Below are 23,464 nucleotides of genomic sequence, written 5' to 3' on the forward strand. Positions count from 1 at the left end.
CATTCACCTAACCAGTAACTTGGCTTAAACTATGTCTACACTTAGAACACTACACCAGCACAGTGCTGTAGCATGTCCGTGTAGATACTCGTGACAGCAACAAGAGGGGTTCTCCCAGCATTGTAGTTAGTTCACCTCCCTGAGAGGTGGTAGCTAGGTCAGTGGAAGAAGGTCGTCTTAGCTACATCACTGAGGGATGTGGATTTTTCACACCCCTGAACTACATAGCTGGATTGACCTAACTTTTCAATGCGCCGGGATTAAGGGTGTAAACAGTTTAATCTCTGGTTTCAGAGAAGCAGCCGTGTTAGTCTGTATTTGCAAAAAGAAAAGGAGTACTTGTGGCACCTTAGAGACTAACAAATTTATTTGAGCATAAGCTTTTGTGAGCTACAGCTGAATGCATCCGATGAAGTGAGCTGTAGCTCACGAAAGTTTATGCTCAAATAAATTTGTTAGTTTCTAAGGTGCCACAAGTACTCCTTTTATTTTTAGTTTAATCTCCCTTTACTTTTTCTGGGGAAAGTGGTATGGGGCATTTTAAGTTGGTTTGTACCCTTGAAGGAGTCGCGTTGTTTTGAGATATTAGACTTCTTATTCCTGGTTTGTATAGTTTATGTACTAAATGCAGCATAAGTTGGAAGAGGGTTTGTCAGAATGACCAATGTAAATAGTCAGGAATTTTGTTTCTTAGGGTGTAAGAGCGTAGTGTTGTGGTGTATTTTTTTTTTTTTTTTAAAGTCTCACCAGAACATGCATGAATTGGATCATGAGGCATAGGTTGGTATTTCTACAACATGAATCCCTCAGAACAACTGTTTCCCCTTTCATAAACATAGTGCCAGTTTGATATTAGCATGATGTTTACACCCCTTCACTACTACAACTTTTCCAGGCACTGTGCCTGTCTCAGTCTACGTGAGATGTAGATTCTTTTCTGATGTCTTTGATTCATCATAGCAAGAGACTAAATCAATCTTAATTCTGACATTTCCTTACTTGACTACTTAGTCTACATCAGTGTTTCATAGATTAGTGGAGGAGCAGGCTCTCGTGTTCATTTCTGACTGGGTAAGATTTTTAAAAGTGTCCTCCCCTTCAGTCTTAAATATTCATAAACATTTCCTGATTACCTAAAATTAATCTAATTTAAGTTTTATGAGATTAGTTTTCCACTAGTGCAGGGATAGATGTAGTTTAAAAGCCAAACTGCTTTTTAAGTATTTATCCCAGTTTGTGAAACGGCTTTTAAAGCCAGGTTAGCTTGTCCACATGATATTCTGGGAATTGTGCATCTGGCATAGCTTCTATAAAGGTAGGACTAGTGATGAGATAAAATCAAACAGCTTGAGACTACAGTGAGGCTTGAGCATGCTTATAGCTAAGTAGAACCTTATTTGAAACAGATGTGAACCACCCTCATAGGAGGCAGTATAGTGTGGTGAAACAAGCACCAAATGGAAACCTGGCTGGCTGGGAATGGGAGGGGGGTGAGCAAGAGGGATCTGACGACAACAAGTACCTTTTCAGCTTACCCTGCTTTCCACAAAATAGGATCTCCTGTACTGGGATGGGGGAATTCCTGAAGTGGGGGATAACAGGAGATCGCTTCTTAGCCCCTGTGATCGCTCCAGCAAGAGGTGGCAGATCTTGGGGGGGGGGGGGGGGGGGGGGGAGAGGAAAAAAGTGATCCGGGTAACTACAGGCCAGTTAGTTTGACATCTGTAGTATGCAAGGTCCTGGAAAAATTTTTGAAGGAGAAATTAGTTAAGGACATTGAAGTCAATGATAAATGGGACAAAATACAACGTGGTTTTACAAAAGGTAGATCGTGCTAAACCAACCTGATCTCCTTCTTTGAAAAAGTAACAGATTTTTTAGATAAAGGAAACGCAGTGGATCTAATTTACCTAGATTTCAGTAAGGTGTTTGATACCGTTCCACATGGGAAATTATTAGTTTAAATTGGAAAAGATGGGGATCAATATGAACATCAAAAGGTGGATAAGGAATTGGTTAAAGGGGAGGCTACAACAGGTCCTACTGAAAGGCAAACTGTCAGGCTGGAGGGAGGTTACCAGTGGAGTTCCTCAGGGATCAGTTTTGGGACCAATCTTATTTAATCTTTTTATTACTGACCTTGGCACAAAAAGTGGGAGTGTGCTAATAAAGTTTGCAGATGATACAAAGCTGGGAGGTATTGCTAGTTCAGAGAAGGATCGGGATATCATACAGGAGGATCTGGATGACCTTGTAAACTGGAGTAATAGTAATAGGATGAAATTTAATAGTGAGAAGTGTAAGGTTATGCATTTAGGGATTAATAACAAGAATTTTAGTTATAAGTCGGGGACGCATCAATTAGAAGTAACTGAAGAGGAGAAGGACCTTGGAGTATTGGTTGATCAAGGATGACTATGAGCCGCCAATGTGATATGGCTGTGAAAAAAAGCTAATGCAGTTTTGGGATGCATCAGGAGAGGCATTTCCAGTAGGGATAAGGAGGTTTTAGTACCATTATACAAGGCACTGGTGAGACCTCACCTGGAATACTGTGTGCAGTTCTGGTCTCCCATGTTTAAAAAGGATGAATTCAAACTGGAGCAGGTACAGAGAAGGGCTACTAGGATGATCCGAGGAATGGAAAACTTTCCTTATGAAAGGAGACTTAAGGAGCTTGGCTTGTTTAGCCTAACTAAAAGAAGGTTGAGGGGAGATATGATTGCTCTCTATAAATATATCAGAGGGATAAATACCGGAGAGGGAGAAGAATTATTTAAGCTCAGCACCAATGTGGACACAAGAACAAATGGGTATAAACTGGCCACCAGGAAGTTTAGACTTGAAATTCGACGAAGGTTTTTAACCATCAGAGGAGTGAAGTTTTGGAATAGCCTTCCAAGGGAAGCAGTGGGGGCAAAAGATCTATCTGGCTCTAAGATTCTACTCGATAAGTTTATGGAGGAGATGGTATGATGGGATAATGTGATTTTGGTAATTAATTGATCTTTAAATATTCAGGTAAATAGGCCTAATCCCCTGAGATGGGATATTAGATGGATGGGATCTGAGTTACCCAGGAAAGAATTTTCTGTAGTATCTGGCTGGTGAATCTTGCCCATATGCTCAGGATTTAGCTGATCGCCATATTTGGGGTCGGGAAGGAATTTTCCTCCAGGGCAGATTGGAGAGGCCCTGGAGGTTTTTCACCTTCCTCTGTAGCATGGGGCACGGGTCACTTGAGGGAGGATTCTCTGCTCCTTGAAGTCTTTAAACCACAATTTGAGGACTTCAATAGCTCAGACATAGGTGAGGTTTTTCGTGGGAGTGGGTGGGTGAGATTCTGTGGCCTGCGTTGTGCAGGAGGTCGGACTAGATGATCAGAATGGTCCCTTCTGACCTTAGTATCTATGAATCTTGCCACTTCTCAGGACTGATGCTATTTACTCATATCAGGCAGCTTTTCTTTGTGGGAAAGGAAACTTTACTAAAGTGAAAAATAATCTGTTTTCTTAGTGAGACCATTTTTTTGTCCTCTACCCTAAACAACTTGGCTTGTAAATTGTACCTCCATTTGCTTATAGTTTTAAAACTGGTAGTGTAGACTTGATTTTTTCTTTGGGACATTAAGCTAAAAAGCCAAGATTTTAACACTGGCTCCTTGATTTGAAAGCTGATAGAACTCTCCAAGAGTCGGACAACCTTCAGAATGTTCACCTCAGCCTCATCAATAGTCATCCTTACTACCCCTCCGTGGTCATTTCTTCTCTGTCCACCCCAAACTGAAATTCCATCTTTTGTCCCTTGTCTTTCAGATTTAGCCTTGGAATCAAATCCATCTGACCATCCCAGAGCAAGCACAATTTTCCTGAGCAAGTCCCAAACAGATGGTAAGCGAACACTTGTTTCCCTTTTTGAAAGGGGGTGGGAGAACAATGAAAAATAACTAGATATTTGAACTGCGGGTCAAGCTGAGTCTTCGAAACATAAATTGTCTTTGTGTTTAACCTTAGTCACAATAAGGAGTTACTAGCTTAAAAATTTGCAACTCTTCAGAGAAGTGTCTTCATAGGCTGTTTTATTATAACAGTGCCATTTATGCTTTATTGGTGTCAAATATCAGGAGATTCAAACTTCTTGATTCTAGTAGTCTGAGAGAACAGGTTTGCCTTATCTCACTTTGGTATTTAGTTGCAGAAGACAGTTGTCTTATGACCAGGGCTTGAAAAAAAATCCACTTGCAAGTGGGAAGCTTGACCCGGGGAATGGTGGGCCAAAGCTATGAATTCTGTAAAGAAGACTGACCATTTGAAATCTGTTCAGTTTTGTAAGTGTTAAGTAGTTTCAGAAAGCACACCTATTCTTGAGCCTCCCTTAAACACATGAATAGATTTACTAACTTTAAAAAAAATCTCCTTTTCTTTGAAACACCCACACTTTGGAAACTGACTGTTCAGGGTAAAGCTGTCTGATCACAAAAGGCTGTTGAATGCACAAGCTAAACAAACTGGAAAAATGGAGAAATATATTTTCATCTGTTAGTTACAGAAATCTGTTATTTGTAACAATAGTAGTGTAAAAAAAAAAAATCGGTGATTTAAACTGATTGGTCCCTTTAAGGTTCAGTTCTTTTAAAGTTTCTAACCCTTACTTGGAATGTTATCTTTGCAGTCATAAGAGTTAAGGACCTACTTGCCTTGACAAAAAGCTTCCATGTGGCTGCTGCTTACTTATAGTTTTGCCAAAGAACAGTAGAGTTAAATTGACAAATCTGTTGGTTTCAGAGTTGCTATTCAGAATCGCCCTTCTAGGGAGATTCAGTCATGTCAGCATCATGATTATGCTGCTTGGGAAATCTCTCTAAGTGATAGAGGTGGGCACTGCAGTTAGTCACAGGGAAGGAAGACTCCACCTAGCTCCCACCCTACCAAACCCCCCCCCCCCCACACCAAAAGAGAGAGAGAGGTTGGGGCAGCTATAGAGCTGAAGATGCAAATATTAGAACTTAGTAACCAAATACCACTTTAAATTGTATCAGGGAACTTGACAAATTTGGGAATGTGGCCTCCTTGTGCAGTATGCAGTATTTAAGCCATGCCAGAAATCTGTTAAACTATACGAAAGTCCTGCTGGCGGAGGCTCGGTCTTAAACGTGGGTCTGACATGTTCAGTATTCCTTGGAACTGATGTGTAAACATTTTGTTTTGGAAAAGTAGTATGGATCTGCTAAGTGGATTAGTAACTGTTTGTGCTACAGTGGACAGGACTTTTCCATGAGTAGAAGATGCAGACTCTTTTATTTAGACTGTACTGGATCTGTTTTTATTTCTGAACTTTTTGCCAGGTCAGTAAAATCAATGATTTCCACTTTGAGACATGAACATTTATCGGGGCCAGTAGTTCTTGTTTGCTAAAAGTGGTAGTTAGAGACTGATGTCAAATGTGCTGCTTTCTGTACAGACAGGTAGGAAGACAGTCTCTGCTTTCAGGAGCTAGCAATCCGTAAAGTCAAAGGTTGAAGGTTTGGAAAGGGGGTATGTTGTACAAGCAGCTAGCCAGACTGCTGATTATCATTCAGCTTGTCCTGTTTTTTTAGAACTGTACATATAAATATCCCCAACTGCTCCCTCTGCTTAGCCAGTTTTAGTTCTGTTTACTGCTGCTACTTTATAGTTGGCTTTTAATCCTTATTGTATTTTTAAAAAGACCAACACAGTATCAAGAGAAAATTGAAGCAGTTCCAACCCCATGTTGACTTTCTATAACAAATAAAAATGTGGCCAGATGGCCATGAGCATCAGCTTGTGTCATCTTTGAAATGAGAAGTCCCTTTTCACCCTCTGTTAAGTCTATGGCATAAAAAGATTGTATGACAGGTCCCTCACCAAAGACTCTTAAGTGAAGTAAGTTGTCATGGGATAAGAGAGAGGGTCCTCTCATGGATTGTAACTGGTTAAAAGATAGGAAACAGGGTAGGAATAAATGGTCAGCTTTCAGAAAGGAAAGAGGTAAATAGTGGTGTCCCCCAGGGGTCTGTACTGGGACTGGTCCTATTCAACATAATCATAAATGATCAGGAAAAAGGGGTAAACAGTGAGGTTGCAAAATTTGCAGGTTATACAAAACTTCTCAAGATAATTAAGTCTCAGGCAGACTGCGCAGAGCTCCAAAAGGGTCTCTCAAAACTGGGTGACTGGGCAACAAAATGGCAGATGAAATTCAATGTTGATAGATGTAAAGTAATGCACATTGGCAAACATAATTCCAACTATACATATAAAATGATGGGGTCTAAATTAGCTGTTACCACTCAAGAATGAGATCTTGGAGTCATTGTGGATAGTTCTCTGAACACATCCACTCAACGTGCAGCGGCATTCAAAAAACGCAAACAATGTTTGGAATCATTAAGAAAGGGCTAGATAAGAAGACAAAAATATCATACTGCCCCTATATAAATCCATGGTACGCCCATATCTTGAATACGGTGTGCAGCTATGGTCGCCCCATCTCAAAAAAGATGGAAAATGTTCAGAAAAGGGCAACAAAAATGATGAGGGGTATGGAACAGCTGCGTATGAGGAGAGATTAATAAGACTGGGACGTCTCAGCTTGGAAAAGAGACTACTAAGGGGCAGATGTGATTGAGGTCTATAAAATCATGCCTGGTGTGGAGAAAGTGAATAAGGAAATATTACTTACTCCTCATAATACAAGAACTAGGGATCACCCAATGAAATTAACGGATTTAAAACAAACAAAAGGAAGTAATATCTTCACACAATGCACAGTCAGTCTGTGGAACTCTTTGCCAGAGGATGTTGTGAAGGCCAAGACTTTAACAGGGTTAAAAAAGAACTAGGTAAGTTCATGGAGGGATAGGTCCATCAATAGCTATTAGCCAGGATGGGCAGGGATGGTGTCCCTAGCCTCTGTTTGCCAGAAGCTGGGAATGGGCAGCGGGATGGATCACTTGATGGTTACCTCTTCTGCTCATTCCCTCTGAGGCACCTGGTATTGGCCACTGTCGGAAGACAGGATACAGAGCTAGATGGACCATTGGTCTGACCATTGTGGGGAGGGATAGCTCAGTGGTTTGAGCATTGGCCTGCTAAACCCAGCTTTGTGAGTTCAATCCTTGAGGGGGCCATTTAGGGATCTGGGGCAAAAAAGAAAAAATTTGGATGATTTAGTTGGGGATTGGCCCTGCTTTGAGCAGGGGTTTGGACTAGATGACCTCCTGAGGGCCCTTCCAACCCTGATATTCTATGATTTTATGACCCAGTATGGGCACTCTTATGACGTTGTGTGACATAGTGTCATATTTCATTCAATTTAAATATACGATCGGTTAAGGTATTTTCCTGCTTTGTGAAACATTCTGTTTTCTCTGTGTGTGTTATATCACTTCCATTTGCTGAAACAGAAGTTACAGCAAGTTCATTCAGAAGTACTCTTGACTAAGACTTAAGCTGGTGAGCGTCATGCAAGTGTCTGGGGTTTAAGTAGGTAGGGTATCTTGGAAGAGCTACAAGCCATAGACCTCTCACCTAGAGATAATACAATACTGATCTGAGTGATAGCCAGAGTATTTCATTTCTTGGACTGACTTGATTATGCAACGTGGTGGCAATGAATGGACTTGTGGATCGAGCATCACCCTTCGCTCCTTTGTGGTTAATATGGAAAATAGTATTGGTCTCTGATCTGAAGTAATATAGCAGAGGTGGCAGTAAATAAAAAGATATTAAATTAAAGATCTTGTTAATGCCCAATTTGAGTGGAATTAACCCCATGCTTCTCTCTATCTTGAGAGGAGAGGAACATAAGAATGGCCATACTGGATCAGACCAAAGGTCCATCTAGCCCAGTATCCTGTCTTCCGACAGTGGCCAATGCCAGGTGCCCCAGGGGGAATGAACAGAACAAGTAATCATCAAGTGATGCATCCTCTCGCCCATTCCTGGCTTCTGGCAAACAGAGGCTAGGGACACTATCTCTGTCCATCCGAGCTAATAGCCAGGACCAAAGCTATTATGGTTGATAGGTAGCGGGAGAACTCAGGCCTAAATACTGATATGCCCATCACTTTGCCCTTACCATTACTTAGTGTGAAAACCTTATGAAAGCTGGCTACTCATTTGCTAAGTGACTGCTTTTTCATCTAGTCTAATCGTCTTTAGCGGAAATGGAGTTTTTTTCTGAACCTCTGAAGTCTTCCCAAAACTGAGGTAGTTATCCTTGAACTGTGTGGTAGGGCCAGAATGCTGAGAATATTTCCATCTGTGCATATGAAAATTAACAGCTATTTGTAAAATGTGCCCAACTTTTACAGATAAGATAATGTCTTGAATGTAAAACTTTTATCAAGTGTTTCTGGCTGCCAAATAGTTCATTTAGCCTCCACACATAGTTTCAAGACTACTGTACTTTTTAGAAGACTATGCAAGTGAAATACTGCAATTCTTAATTGTGGCTGTAAACTGAGTTTAGACTCTGTCATTAATGATTTTATTTGAACAACAGTATAATTTCCATTATCTGAATTGCCTTTATCCAGAAACCCTAGTTATGCACCATGGCTTTGTATCTCTGCCTCCCCAACAAAAATCTCAGTTATCACCTACTGTTTGGTTAACATTAAGGTTGCAGGAACTGGGATTTGAGAGGATTTCTAGAGATGGGAGTGAGAAAAGTGAGGTGGGGGGGAGAATGAGAACATAGGGGAGGTGAGGGCAAGAAAGAAATGAGGGGGTCAGTGAGAGGACAGAGGGAGACTTGATGGATTAAGGAAAGCAAATGGGGAAGGAGGAAGGGAAAGGAAGGGAGGCAGAGGAGAGGGTGAAGGGGAGAGCATGGAAAGGAAAGGAGGAGGCGGAGCAGGGAGTAGGTGCAATGGGGAATAGCTTCCTTGGTGCCGCTTGAGTGCTTCCTGGCACTGAAAGTCCCAGTGGCCCGGGGCCAGTCCTACCTCTCCCTATTTGTAGTGGTGCTTGCAGAGGTTGAGGCTCTCAAGGATGTTCCTGTGGCTACTCACCGTTTCCTTTGCCTTCTCTTTACCTCCCTTTGGACTCTGTCCATGCAGCATCATCTGGCATCGCTGCAGCATGCAGATTCAAAGCACAGGAAGGCTCAACCACTGCCTCTTGCTTCCTCTGGCTTCTAGCACTAAATGCTCTGCACTTCTGTTTATCCAAATGTCCAGTTATCTGAAAGTTTTGGCTGTCCCCAGGTCATTTGGATAACTTTATTAATAATGGCTTTGTGAAACATGTAAAAACAAGTGTATTGATTTGTCCTCAAAACTGAATTCCTGATACGGAAAGTACAAAAGCTAAAAGAGCATCCTGTGTGTTGCTTGTTTATATTTTGGGAAAACTATATAGCTTGCTTGATACCACTGTGTGCCTTGCTATGGAACTTCTTAATTTATAACTGAGTTCATTTTCTTTCCCCATTCCTAGTGCGAGAGAAGAGGAAGAGTAACCATATCAATCATGTAAGTAAACGGCATCTTACGTCTGATGGTTTGTTTTAAGGGATACTGTCAACTTGGAACCTAGTCATTTCAAAAACAAAATCGGAGTAGCTGTAGGTCCTTTATGTACCCCCACTGCTAATATTATTGATTTTACAATTACCTTTTCCAAGTTTAAAAAACCCCACAATTATTTTTTTCCTACATTGCTGTGTGAAAGATTACGCAAATGGAGGAAACAGACACAGGAGAGTACCGCGATGAATGAGCTGTCAAAGCACAAAATAGCATTTTTATTTTTTTTTCAGTTCTACTGACCTTGTGTATTAATTATAAACCTTCGTAGGGGAAAAATTCAGACAAGTGTGTTTCTTTAGTTGATTTCTCTTTAAAGTAGAAGTAAAACCAGGTACATTTAAAAGCTGAGATGACAAGCTATTTAAATCTTAATTCGAGAAAGATTTGCTATTATGAGTGCTGCTATCTAAAGGCAATTTTAGGAAATGCAGCTAGTCTTCATTGAAGTAATGACTTTTCTTCAATGCAAACTTTCTTGTTAAAAGAAATTAAAAATTGAGTGATGGTGCCTAATAAACAGAAGGAAGTGCTCTGACTCTTCAGAAGTGCTGAGCATCCGTAGTAGCATTGAATTCGGTGAGAGCTGCAAGGATTCAGCACCTCTGGAAATTGGGCCCATGATAACCTAGCAGTAACTTTTTAGTAGGCAAAACTGTTCTGATCTTATCATTTGCTGATACTTCACACATCTAGCTCACTTCCCTTTTTTTTTCCTTTTTGACATCGCACCAGAGAGAGAAATGCATGAGACTTTCGTATGCCACTGAACAATAGGTCAAGGAGATGTCTTCTAATAACTTACACTTCTCGTACTTAAATTAGTAAAACTACCTTGGTGCTGAAGCTTTTTGGATGTGCCATTGAAGGTAAAATGTATATGCCCACATTGATAGCACAACGACTTGTGTATTTTGTCATTCTTATTTTCATATATTTTTTTTTATATTAAGTTCCAGTTCTGTCTGCCAAAACTCAGGTTGAAGGCTTTCTTGGTTTTGCTGAAGGACTTAAGAACTGTCATGGGATCTTTCCCCAGGCCTCAGTGGAGGGAGTGAAGAGTGTTGGAGCTTACATAGCTTTCTCAGTGACTGAGGTTTGGTATTAAGTAGAAGTTGGCAAACCTTAAACTGTTCATTTAAATCTCTTCAACCTGATTGTGAGGTCATGTCCCTTTAGTTGTTCAGGGAGTCCTCCAAGAAAAAAAGGGAAATCAAATCCTGATATTTTTAATACTAAAAGGCAGAAAAATCCTTTAAATATTTTTTAAACAATCAGACCTTGTTCATACATCAGACACTACATAGTTGGAGGACAGGAAGTGAGTTATGCCTTACTAGGGAAGAGTCACTTATTGGTAATGAAATTATCAATGTTGCAACCTCCAGCATGCTTAGGTTTCTTCTGAGGCTTCCTATCCGAAGTACAGACCCTTCTTTGCTTGAGATTACAGCCTCACACTAAAACAAAGATCTCCAGATAGCTCACATTCTGGTTCAAAATGATAAACGGGATACAAGGAAGAGACTAATGTTATGAAGGGTTTATGGAAGAGTTGGGATTTAAAGGGAGGATGGAGTGCCCAGGAAATGGGAGCATGTGTAAAGTGCAGGATGTGGTATAAAGGAGTGGGAGAAGGAGATATGGGAGCAATTGGCGCAGAGGAAGTAGATAAATGTATTAAAAGGAGGAAAAGGCTGATATAAAACTAAAATTAGAAATCTTATGTTTTTTGTCTTTTATGTTTATGTACATGAACATTCCTGTATGTGTTGCAGAATTAGCAGCATCTTGAATAACTGTACTGATATAGGGCAGCTTAGACGCAAAGAGCATTTATCTGCAAGTGCCTTCTGGTTGCTACTTAGTATCCATCTACGGTATTTTGGATGTGTTGATGAAGTTGTACACCCAGAACCCAAACTTCTGTAAACAAACTTGTAGAAGCACTTTCTTAAATTTGTTTGGTGGTGGTTTTTTTCAGGTTTCTCCAGGGCAACTTACGAAAAAGTATAGCTCATGCTCAACCATATTTATAGATGACAGCACAGTCAGCCAGCCTAATCTTAGAAGCACAATAAAATGGTAAGTACCATTCTGCTCATGCAAGAGGCAGAGTGACATTGCAGGCTTTGAGCCTGCGATTGGCTAATCATGCTGGTCTCTGTCAGTCCAGGTATTCAGCTGGCTCTGATTTGACAGTTCATCCCTGACAGTTTGGACACAGAAAGGGACTTGGGGCTAGCAGGGTTTTGGGAGGCATGAGGGCTGAGCTTTTCCCTTTGCATCCGGTAATGCTGCTTAAGGCGTTTTCACATGTCGGGGCTTGTCTTCATAGGACATTGCTTCATGGTAGGCTAGTGCACTGTAGATTCACACTCTGCTGCACACTAATGTCCTGTGTAGACAAGACCTTAGTTTCAGCCACGCTCAGTTCACTTGATGATTTTGTGCAGAACTGGAGCATCGATGTTGAATAAAAGGGCTTTTTAATTCTTTAAAATGAAAGCAAAGCAAAAACTCTAGATTGAAAAATGGGAAGTGGTTTTGTGTGGTGTTCCGTATAAGGGAGTCCTTTGGAACTTCTTCCCAAGCTGCCTGTAGTGCTAGTCTGCCCTCTAGCGGTAACAGACTATACCTAGTGTGTAGTTTTAGCTCTGGTTCCACAGTTGTAGTCATGTATTTGAGTATAGTTCTAAACGTCTTCATTTACAAAGAAGTGACTCTACAGCCTTTGTTGTTCCCCATCTGAGGCTTCTTTTTGATCCACGTGCTGCTGATGGCATAGTGAGAACTAGTTTCATACACAGCTGGTAGGGAGCCAAAGCTGAGAAGTGATTTTCCGTTCCTTGTTGCAACACAGAAGAAGACTTGGTAGCTCCCCCAAGGCATTGCACCTGCAGACAGATGCTAAAGTTTGAACACATTTTGGAAGTGTATAAAGCTGCTGATTTGGCTATTGAAACCCAGACCTGAAAGTGAGACAGCAGCATGAGGCACAGCTGCCGCTCGTCCAGAAGGGAAATGCTGAAGGGGAGGAGTTCAAACTATCCCATCCCCTCTTGTCCTCTCTCGCCTTGCCATATGCCTGGCTGTCCTTTCAGCAATGGTTTAGGTGGCCTGTTGGGCATGTCTGACTTTGTTTGGGACTTGATAAGTTTCTCCTTTTGGTAGGACTCTAAGGTTAGACTAGTAGAGGGCTGTGCGGCTCAGAATTGTAATGGGATTAGGAAGCTTCACTTCCATTTTGTCTCTCACAGTTTTACTACTTACCTTGTTTTTGTGAGTCTCATACACAGTAAGAAACAAGCGAAAACAATTTGGCGGGAGCTTGGGCAGGTGAAGTACCTGAAACTTTAAAATCAGATCTTGAGTATATACTATGAATGTAAAATGCTCCTTTGTAGCGAGGGAACTTCCAAATTGAAGCTCTGCTTACATTGTGTTTTTGTCTCCGTCTGAGTCATAATTTTTAAGGCTGCTCGCTTCTTAGAAACCCCCGTACAGAAGAACTTAGGCCCAATTGTTTGATTTGAAGATGAAGTGAGACTCTTACTCAGAATTTTCTTTGGCCAGTTTTTGGAAACGAAGAAGACAGCAGATCTAATTTAGATGGTTAATGGTGAACTAGGTGTAAAATAAAAACATGACTAATTTAAAATGACAGTTTATAATTGAATAGTTTATTTTGCTAGTCTAGTGGTATCCTGTTAATAAATGTGGCCGTGTTTATTTTCAAAGCATGATATTGTCAGTATAACTCAGGATCAATAACTTGATTTGTTTCTGGTATATGTTGGTACCATACAGTAGTGAGTGCTAGCCTCCTTCCACCGTTGCATCTGTTCCACTTATATGGCACATCGCTGTAGTGTTTGAATGCCATTATGGACTGATTGCTTTCTGGCTGTGGAAGGAATAGGTGTTTCAGCCAATAAGCCCATCTTACCATTAAAGTACACTGTTTAAAAAAAAAACAAAACTTCAAAGGGAGCTTATGATGAGCTGGCTTCTGGCATGCTGAAGCTTTTACGCTTGTTGTCAGTGGTTAATCAGACATGCATTCAGCTAGGTGCCACAGACTTTTTTTATGATACAAAGATGTATATATGTCATTTTGAAATGAGTTCAGCTATTGTATGTGTCTTGGTTAACTTCTGTTCACAGGAGAGAACCAGAACCAGGGAATGAGAACTTAAGAAAAAAATGTATTTGGGAGATTGGGGAATCACTAATTTCATTTCCACATCAGAAATAGAATAAAGTCATACTCTAAATGGGTTCTAGAAATCTGTTTTTGTCATGAGCAACATCTGTGTCAAGACAGAATATGCTTCATAAAATAACCATTTTTCCCCCTTTCCTCGCAGTGTGACGTTAGCAATATACTACCACATAAAGAACAGGTGAGCACTCTCTCTCTAAATTTCTCTCTAGTTAAGCAAAATCATAACTGTGGCTTAACAACAAGCAGCCGTTGTATGTCCCAGTCATTTGAGCAGCTGTTGGCGTAATTAATTTTAAGTTCAAAACAGTTTTATGGAGCCTCTGCTTTTCCCTCATAGTATGTCATAGGCTGATCAACCTTGTAAAACAATGCTTATGTTCAATATTGCGTCAAGGGTGAAGCACAAAAATTAAAGTGGCAGTGTTGGAAAAACATATTGAACTTGTTCTAAAACCTGCTGCTGCTTTTAAGTGTACCAGCACTTGATCTGGGCTTTGGCTTGCCTCCTTCTAAATAAAATGGGCTTTAGATAATTACAGTTTAGATGTTCATAAGAAAATTTTGCCCTGTGTACTACATTAATATGCAAATACCACATATTAGAATCATAGAATAGCAGGGTTGGAAGGGACCTCAGAAGGTCATCTAGTCCAACCCTGCTCAAATCAGGACCCATCCCCAACTAAATCATCCCAGCCAGGGCTTTGTCAAGCCTGACCTTAAAAACCTCAAAGGAAGGAGATTCCACCACCTCCCTAGGTAACGCATTCCAGTGCTTCACCACCCTCCTCGTGAAAAAGTTTTTTCCTAATATCCAACCTAAACCTCCCCCACTGCAACTTGAGACCATTGCTCCTTTTTCGACTCCTGCTACCACTGAGAACAGTCTAGATCCATCCTTTTTGGAACCTCCTTTCAAATAGTTGAAAGCAGCTATTAAATCCCCCCCCTCATTCTCCTCTTCTGCAGACTAAACAATCCCACTTCCCTCAGCCTCTCCTCATAAGTCATGTGTTCCAGTCCCCTAATCATTTTTGTTGCTCTTTGCTGGACGTGTTCCAATTTGTCCACAATCCTTCTTGTAATGTGGGGCCCAAAACTGGACACAGTACTCCAGATGAGGCCTCACCAATGTCGAATAGAGGGGAATGATCACGTCCCTCGATCTGCTGTCAGTGCCCCTATTTATACAGCCCAAAATGCTGTAGCCTTCTTGGCAATAAGGTCACACTGTTGACTCATATCCAGCTTCTCATCCACTGTAACCCCTAGGTCCTTTTCTGCAGAACTGCTGCCTAGCCATTCGGTCCCTAGTCTGTAGCAGTGCATGGGATTCTTCCATCCTAAGTTCAGGACTCTGCACTTGTCCTTGTTGAACCTCATCAGATTTCTTTTTGCCCAATCCTCTAATTTGTCTAGGTCCGTCTGTAGCCTATCCTTACCCTCCAGTATATCTACCACTCCTCCCAGTTTAGTGCCATCTGCAAACTTGCTGAGGGTGCAATCCACGCCATCCTCCAGATCATTAATGAAGATATTGAACAAAACCAGCCCCGGGACTGACCCTTGGGGCTCTCCGCTTGATAGCGGTTGCCAACTAGACATGGAGCCTTAATTACTACCTGTTGAGCCCGACAATCTAGCCAGCTTTCTATCCACCTTATATAGTCCATTCATCCTGCCCATACTTCTTTAACTTGCTGGCAAGAATACTGTGGGAAACAGTATCAAAAGCTTTGCCAAAGTCAAGGAATAACACGTCCACTGCTTTCCCCTCATTCATAGAGCCAGTTATCTCGTCATAGAAAGCAATTAGATTAGTCAGGCATGACTTGCCCTTGGTGAATCCATGTTGACTGTTCCTGATCACCTTCCTCTCCTCCAAGTGCTTCAAATGGTTTCCTTGAGGACCTGCTCCATGATTTTTCCAGGGATTGAGGTGAGGCTGACTGGCCTGTAGTTCCCTGGATCCTCCTCCTTCCCTTTTTAAAAGATGGGCACTACATTAGCCTTTTTCCAGTCGTCCGGGACCTCCCCCAATTGCCATTAGTTTTCAAAGATAATGGCCAATGGCTCTGCAATCACATCCGCCAACACCTTTAGCAGTCTCGGATGCAGCACATCTGGCCCCATGGACTTGTGCTCGTCCAGCTTTTCTAAATAGTCCTGAACCATTTCTTTCTCCACAGAGGGCTGGTCACCTCCTCCCCATGCTGTTGTTGCCCAGTGCAGTAGTCTGGGATCTGACCTTGTTCATGAAGACCGAGGCAAAAAAAGCATTGAGTACATTAGCTTTTTCTACATCCTCTGTCACTAGATTGTCTCCCTCATTCTGTAAGGGGCCACACTTTCCTTGACTGACTTTCTTGTTGCTAACATACCTGAAGAAACCCTTCTTGTTACTCTTAACATCTTTGGCTAGCTGCAACTCCAAGTGTGATTTGGCTTTCCTGATTTCATTCTGCATGCCTGAGCAATATTTTTATACTCCTCCCTGGTCATTTGTCCAATCTTCCACTTCTCGTAAGCTTCTTTTTGTGTTTAAGGTCAGCAAGGATTTCACTGTTAAGCCAAGCTGGTCACCTGACATATTACTATTCTTCTACACATAGGGATGGTTTGTTCCTGTAACCTCAATAAGGATTCTTTTATGACCTAATCCCTTTTCATGGTATGATGCTTAATATTGAATTGGGAAGTGAAGCTTGAGCCTCGTAGAACATTTTGCCACTCAAATGAAGCTGCTAGCGCTGCCCTTTCCAGGGAATGGAAATAGAGAAGAACATGAACTGTCTGATCATGTATTAAACAATCAGCAGCTTCTTAAAAACAAGCCAGATCATGTCCTATAAGATTTGGCAGCAGAGGGGTGCCAGCCATCTCTCTGTCACTGTCCCTTTTTGTGAGATGTCACTTTGGTAGAGTTGGGATCTGCTGCAGTCTTTCTTTCACTAGAGGGCTTACCTAAGATTTACTACCTTGAGAGAACTGCCAGTGTGATGGCAGAGACTAGTCCCTAGAGTAAACCACAAATGTCTGGGGGACTATCTAGGCTAGGCTCTACAATCCTATAAACTGCCTTGATCAATTATGAATAGATTAATTTGAGGTAAAAAAAAAACCTCAGGATGGAGAGTGGGCAGCCCCAAGAGTGGCGTGGGGTGGAGGGAAGGATGCATGTAATCTTAACTTCACCCCTACAGGTTTTACAGAGCCCTTCTTCTTAGGGAGGGGAGAATATCCTTGAAAGGTATCCACTCTTCTTGATGGGCAAAAATGGGGCAGTTTTAACACTGTTACACTAACTCAATGAGCTAACATGTTTTGAAAAGCACTTTTCATGTTTGAGGTCTTGTATAGACTAGGATTTAAGATGTGATGTTAGCTAACATGCTGATACGTACCAAGTCTTTTGTAGACGAGACATACTGCCTTTAACATATGTTAAACTAATCTAGTTAAAGTCTAGGGGAAGCCCTAGGTTTCAGTGTGGCCAGCGACATGGCTTCAAATGCGCTAGCCTGCATCATGAGGAACAGTAAGAGGGCTTTTCAGTCATGTTCAGCTAACTTAATTCAGCTAACACAATTGAAAAAAATACATCAGGGCCTTCCTTTACTAGAAAAAAAGGTGCATTTTCTAAAGCACGTTAGCTAGCATGCTAAAATTCTACTCTCGGCAAGGCTGTTGTAGTTTTACGAACATTAGCTGGCTGAGAGAGACTCTGGGGAGCAAAGGTTTTATTTTGATTAGCTAACACAAGTTAAAAATGTAGTGGCTTTGCCTGTACTAGGATTTTAACATGTATTAATGACACCATTTTTCCTAGTGAGGACAGGGCCAATAGGAGCTCCCAGGGGTAGCTGCAGCTGAGGGAGTCACTCAATAATGCTTGCTATATCTTCCCTGGAAAAAAGGTGCTTTTGACATTGAGATAGTTAACTCACGTTAACTCTGTTGTAAAATCCTAGTAGAGACAAGGTGAAGGTAGTTTTTTGCCTTGATGCCACTAGTTGAGGTTAAAGCTATAGCCCTCACGTGGGGTTTGTCTCAACTAGCTACACTGAGTGCAAACCACCTGTGCTTTGTCTCTGCTAGGCTTTTACATCAAGACAGCTCACTCAAGTTAGCGGTTTCAATGTTAAAAACATGTTTTTGTTTTTTTTTGCGGCAAAAGACCTAGCAGTAGGTCCATTGGCACCATGCTGCCAGGGCTTGTATCGCATTATATTTAGCTGCAGCATACATCGTATGACTGTATGAGAAGTGTTACTTTATAATGAGATGAGTTTGTTTCAGAAGAGCCTATACAGTAAGACATTTAATATAATGTCAACTCTAGGGCCTTTATGCAGATACTTAATTTAATTTCTGGTAGTGAGAACATAGCATGTGAAACAGCTAGCTTGATTTTGCTTATTAAATTCTTTCAGTTATGGAAAATCCCTTCATAATCACGCTTATAGGATTACAGCAAAACCTAGTGCCAAATTCCAGGAAAAACTCTGCAAAACTAAAAAATGTGCTTTAATGTGGTGAACATTTTTACAGTATCAAATGCTTGCTCTGCCAATAAGTTAATCTCCATTGGTAAATGCATACTCTTGTTTGATAGAGATTCAGTCAGATCATTGGATATTTTGATGAAAAATCGCATCCTCTCACGGTAAGTGTAATTTCTTGAGCTTATTTTTGTGTTGTTACTCATGTATTTATTTCATCCTTGTCGGTCTTGTATATCCAATATAAATAGCATTCACTTCAAAAGAGCAAAATCACCTTTTTTTTTTTTTTAATTACTTTTTGTTAATATAGATCTCAGTGCAGGCAAAGATATGTGGTCTTCTCCTCTTGGAGCTTCTAAAACCAAATTGGTTTATGACTAGACGACCAACTATTATGTCAATAGGCAATTGCAGGTGTACCCTTCACTTTCCTCATGGTATTTGAAGAACAAGATGTGACAAAAAAGTTAAGTGGTGACATTTAACATGCATTATGTTAGTTCCATGTTATTCTGATTCTTACTATTCCCTGTGTCTGTTTTTTGTTTGTTTTAACACTATTTCATGCAAGCACTTGCTAAGGCTGTATAATCATTTGGAGGAAGCATGCTTTACCTTTATAGCCTTGTGCCTAACCTTTAAGTGATAGCAAATAGGAGTACATAGTTCATAAGCATCACACAAAGCAGGAGACGGTGAGTCCTGGCCTTTAACGAACCTGAAAGGCAAAATTTTAAAGTAAATACGCTTAACGTCTCTTATCCTGGCAGTTTGAGGCATTCAACATTATTCTAAAGTTATTAGTTTTCATGCTCCTATTTACAGACAGTCTTCTAAGGTATAAACCTGATAGTAGATTTGAGCTGAAGACTGTGTGCTTCAGCATGCAGTTGTTGAGTGGTGTCAAGTTGACTGCCTTGCAGAGTCCTAATCATTTACTTTTGTTTTCCTTTTCATCAGGATTGAACTTAGAAGTGCCTGTGCTGGTTTAAAAGACTTGTGGTTTAAAAAAAAAAAAAATTGCCTTTCAAATATTTAAACGGATACAGCTTTGATTAATCTTCCTGCCAGATCCTAAAAATATGCATTAGTATTAGCATAACTATTAATGTTAAAAATATAAATGATATTTCTGGTGTTGGGTGTGTGTATTGACTTGCAGTAGCTGAGTTTTCATACTTTTTAAAGTAACTTTACAAATCATTCTTTACAGTGTCTGTGTAGTGGCGGCGTTTGACCTCTAGTATCTAAAACTTCTTTAAAAGAAGTTAAATTGGCAAAAGAATTATTCTGTAAAGATACCTTCCATAGAGGAGTCTCAACTCCATGTGTGAGGTAGGCAGAAATCTGCAAGCTCTACATCTTTTCTGTCCCTGAAGACAGTGATGATGAGTAGGAGTGCAGGTCACCTTTGCCTGTTGATCACTTGTCACCACAGAGATTAAGCTTTGAAATTTTACATTCCTGCTTGTATCTCTTCGGCAGATGTTTCAGTACCACACTATTCAGTATCATCCTGTCCAGCTTTGACTGTTCCCGATATCCTTTTCCATGACCCTCCCTGCCTTCCAGTCAGATCATAACTCTTTTTTCTTCACTTTATTTCTCTCCTGAATCTGCTGGCCTAAGATCATCAGTAGGATTCCATGCTCCAGCAGCCTCTGAGGAATCTTGATTCTGTGTCCTGTGTTTTATTTCCAGTGTCAGGCACTTCAGGTAGCTTTGCCTTAAAGTTCACTCACTCCACTGCTACTTGCTTTTAGAATTCCTTTGTCTGTTTCGGATATCATCCTCTGTTTCAGCCACTTGGAACAGGAGAAAAGCATCCTTTCTTCCCTCCTTTAAATACCCCAGAAACTTATGAATCTGGCTCAGTGATTTGAAGAAGAAATCCTTGAATTGTATGGCAGTCAGGTTTGACAGCTGGACACTTGGGTTGTGCCAGTGCCACTGTGCCCTCTCAGACTCTGCTTCCCTTTCAGCCCAGAGATCAGAGTCCAACATCATCCTTTACAAAGATAGAAACTTCACCGTTTGCAGAGTTCCCAATATCCTCTGGTCTATTTTGAGTCAGTAGTGCTGAGGTCTGGTCCGTCTTGAACAAGACTTTACGTTCTAAAGGAGCATCAGCAGGAGGTTCCAAGTGACTAGTTGCCCCTGACTCTCAGCTGCTAAAGCCTTTAACTTAGGATAGCTCTGCTTCAAAGCACTTGTCTACACTGCAGTTAGACAGCTGAGGCCAGCCTGTGCAAGCTCACTTAGGCTCGGGCTAAGGGGCTGCTCGGTTTCTGTGTAGACATACAGGCTCAGGCTGGAGCCTGGGCTCTAGGACCCTGTGAGGTGGAAGGGTCCCAGAGCTCGGGCTGCAGCCCAAGTCCAAACCTCTACACTGCATTTGAGCAGCTCCTTAGCCCAAGCCCTACAAGTCTGAGTCAGCTGGCATGGGCCAGCCACAGGTGTCTAATTGCAGTGTAGACATACCCAAAGGTTCTCTCCTCTCTAGACAAGTTCAGAACCAGACCTAGCCATCTGAGTGCTGTACCACCTTAGATGTTCTCCTTAAAACTATATTGTGTGTCATCAGAGCTCTCCGGGTTATTAGTTATTGATCCTTGTCCAATAAAGTTGTACCCTATTTCAGATCAATGAGTGAAGCTGTGGTAGATATTCTCACCACTGGCCCTGTCTCAAAGGCAGCTGAGAAAATATTGTGCTGAGCACAACTCTTGGTTAAGTCTTCCACCTTGTACCTGAAATCTTGCTGGTTGTGGATGGTCTGGCCAGATGGAAGAACAGAAGCCAGGAAACCTGATATTTGATACTGGAATCTGTCCTGACAGGTTAACCAGTATGCAGAGGTAAAACGTTACATTATAGACAACTTGGCCTTCATGGCCAAAAGGCAGGTGGACCTCAGGGCAGAGACCTTTTATCAGGTTGTCATTTCCCTAGACAAATGATAGGAGCTCAAAGTCAGGGCATAAGGGCCTGAGCTTGGCTCAGCATCAGGTGTGTGTGGCATGGCCTCTGATTCAGATGACCTCCTGCTGGCATTATTCCCATGTTTGCATGCCTGTCCTGGAGAGGCCTTTCTTCATGTGTGGTTTGTCAAAAGGGCTTGGGTTTCTATTTGGCAAGAACTGTTCTCATCAGTCTTATTTCTTTTGACATCTCTTATATAAGAGCACCACGTCTGACTTTCTGGATGGCTTGTGTTTTTGGTTGCTTTTTAAGCTTAGTTTGAAGCCAGCCAGGACAACGTCAGCTCATTTGATCAGACACAGACCAGCCTCTGCCTGCCTATGTTAAGAATGTTGTTGGACATATGCAAAGCAGCTTTCAATTCTCACCCCATACATTGCTGCCTTTTGCTTTGCTTTGGACTCGAGGAAGAACTCTTCATCTCAGTCCTGCAAAACCTGTTCCTAAAATAGGAGAGCCCAAACTCTCTCATGTCACCATAAAGTTTTGGATACCAGATGTCCTATACGTGATTGGGCCAATTTTTGAAGACTTTGATTGTTTTTGTCTTAATCCTTATGCCTGTCTTCTCCCATATTCTAAAACATTTATATTTGGCTTTGGCCTTGCTGTAGCTGTTGGTTTGTCTTACTGAAACTGTTTTGGGATTTCCTTTAAACTTCTTCCTTTTTGCCAGGAGTAAATCCCTGACGGATCCTATCTTTTAAAGAAGGGATAGTTACCTTTTAATTTTGTTTTTCTGGCATCATTTGCAGGATTTTTCTCATCCACCACCCTCCCCCTCAGCCTGGAGGGAAACCTTATGAGGTATCTGTATAGAGCTTCACTTTCTTTTGAAAAGTCAGTGCTCCAATATTGTGATTGTGGCTTATTTTGGGATGGAATTTTTTCTTCCTGCTAAATAGGAAGGTTCCATGGATGAGTTAGTCCCCCATGGGGTCGGTTCATGCTCTTACCTTCTTGCCATAGGGAAGAATTACCTTTCAGAACTTGGAATTTCCCTTGCATCATGCTAGGTAGTTCATGCAGAGCAGTGAAAATCTTGCATGATACTTTCAGAGAAGCCGAATGCTTAGGGATTCCTGATGTATATGTAATTGCTGTGTGGATATAGAAAAAATGCAATGTGGACATAGATATGCCAAGAATGTTACCTACCATCTTGCCTGTCAAAATTATGTACTTCTAATCATCACTCCAAGGATATAACCAAGAAATGTAACTTCAGGATGACAGAAGCAATCATCTGCCTTTCATTCAAACCTATATTCTTATAGGAGAAAATGTGAATTAAAATTGGACTACAAAAGTCCAGGTAAAACTATTACTTTTGTTAGAGGCCTCTCTTAATATTACTTGTATGGCCATGCTGCTTCTGTTTGTATAGGATTTGTTTCTTCTCTTTCCAAAGCAAAAGTTTGTGTAGATTTGTCTTTCAGACTGGTGAAAGGAAACAATAGTGTATTGCTGTAAAAAGCAGTTCCAAATAAACATAGAAGTGCAGTGACTAACTCTAGGCATTTTCTGTTCAGCGGGAAAGAAGTTCCAGATGACTACAGCAAGCATGACCCTGATCACAAGCACATTACCGTTTTGTACCGGACGCTTTTTAGTGCGGCGCAGCTGACGGCTGAATGTGCAATAGTGACACTGGTAAGACATACTCGGTCATTCAATTCAATCTGTCAACATTTCTTTTCCATTGAGCAAGTTGATTAAACTTTGCTGATAGAAGGTAGACGAAATTGAAAAAGGAGTCTGTCTGGACGTAATGCAGATATAACTGCAAATCAGTGTTGATCAATCAGCTGTAACATTTATTTATAAGGTTCTGATATTTCAGGAATGGCACTTACAGTTCCTTTCCTGTGTCTGCATATTGAGGTCTGATCAGTTTTGTAAATGAACCATTTGTTCCAATTTGATACTATTAATGAAAAGTGAATAGTTACTAGTGAGATGCAGTTATAGGGGAATGGTGACAGGGTTATGGCACTTTAACCCCTGGGCCACTGGTTGAAATCTGGCCCGTCAGTAGTGATATTAAAACAACCACTATTGAATGGCTGTTGGTTGGCCAATACGAACTGAGTTGTGGCTTCAATGTAATTCTTAAGGGAAATATCCACATTAGAAAGTTATTGCCCTTTCTCGTCGCACAGATGCCTAGGATTGAATTGACTGAACTGCTGTCTA

General features: G+C 41.2%; 1 protein-coding gene across 1 annotated transcript in view; it reads left to right on the forward strand.

Annotated features, from left to right (window-relative positions):
- The window catches only part of CCNYL1 (cyclin Y like 1), a 54,365-nt gene that overhangs the window by 17,510 nt on the left and 13,391 nt on the right, over nucleotides 1-23,464 (forward strand). Inside the window, 6 exon segments of the mRNA XM_038421560.2 lie at nucleotides 3,816-3,890; nucleotides 9,465-9,499; nucleotides 11,538-11,638; nucleotides 13,924-13,959; nucleotides 18,397-18,447; nucleotides 22,801-22,921. Coding sequence (XP_038277488.1) covers nucleotides 3,816-3,890; nucleotides 9,465-9,499; nucleotides 11,538-11,638; nucleotides 13,924-13,959; nucleotides 18,397-18,447; nucleotides 22,801-22,921 — 419 coding nt within the window.

The sequence above is a fragment of the Dermochelys coriacea genome, chromosome 11 (genome assembly GCF_009764565.3).
Source record: "Dermochelys coriacea isolate rDerCor1 chromosome 11, rDerCor1.pri.v4, whole genome shotgun sequence".
NCBI classification, from domain to species: domain Eukaryota; kingdom Metazoa; phylum Chordata; order Testudines; family Dermochelyidae; genus Dermochelys; species Dermochelys coriacea.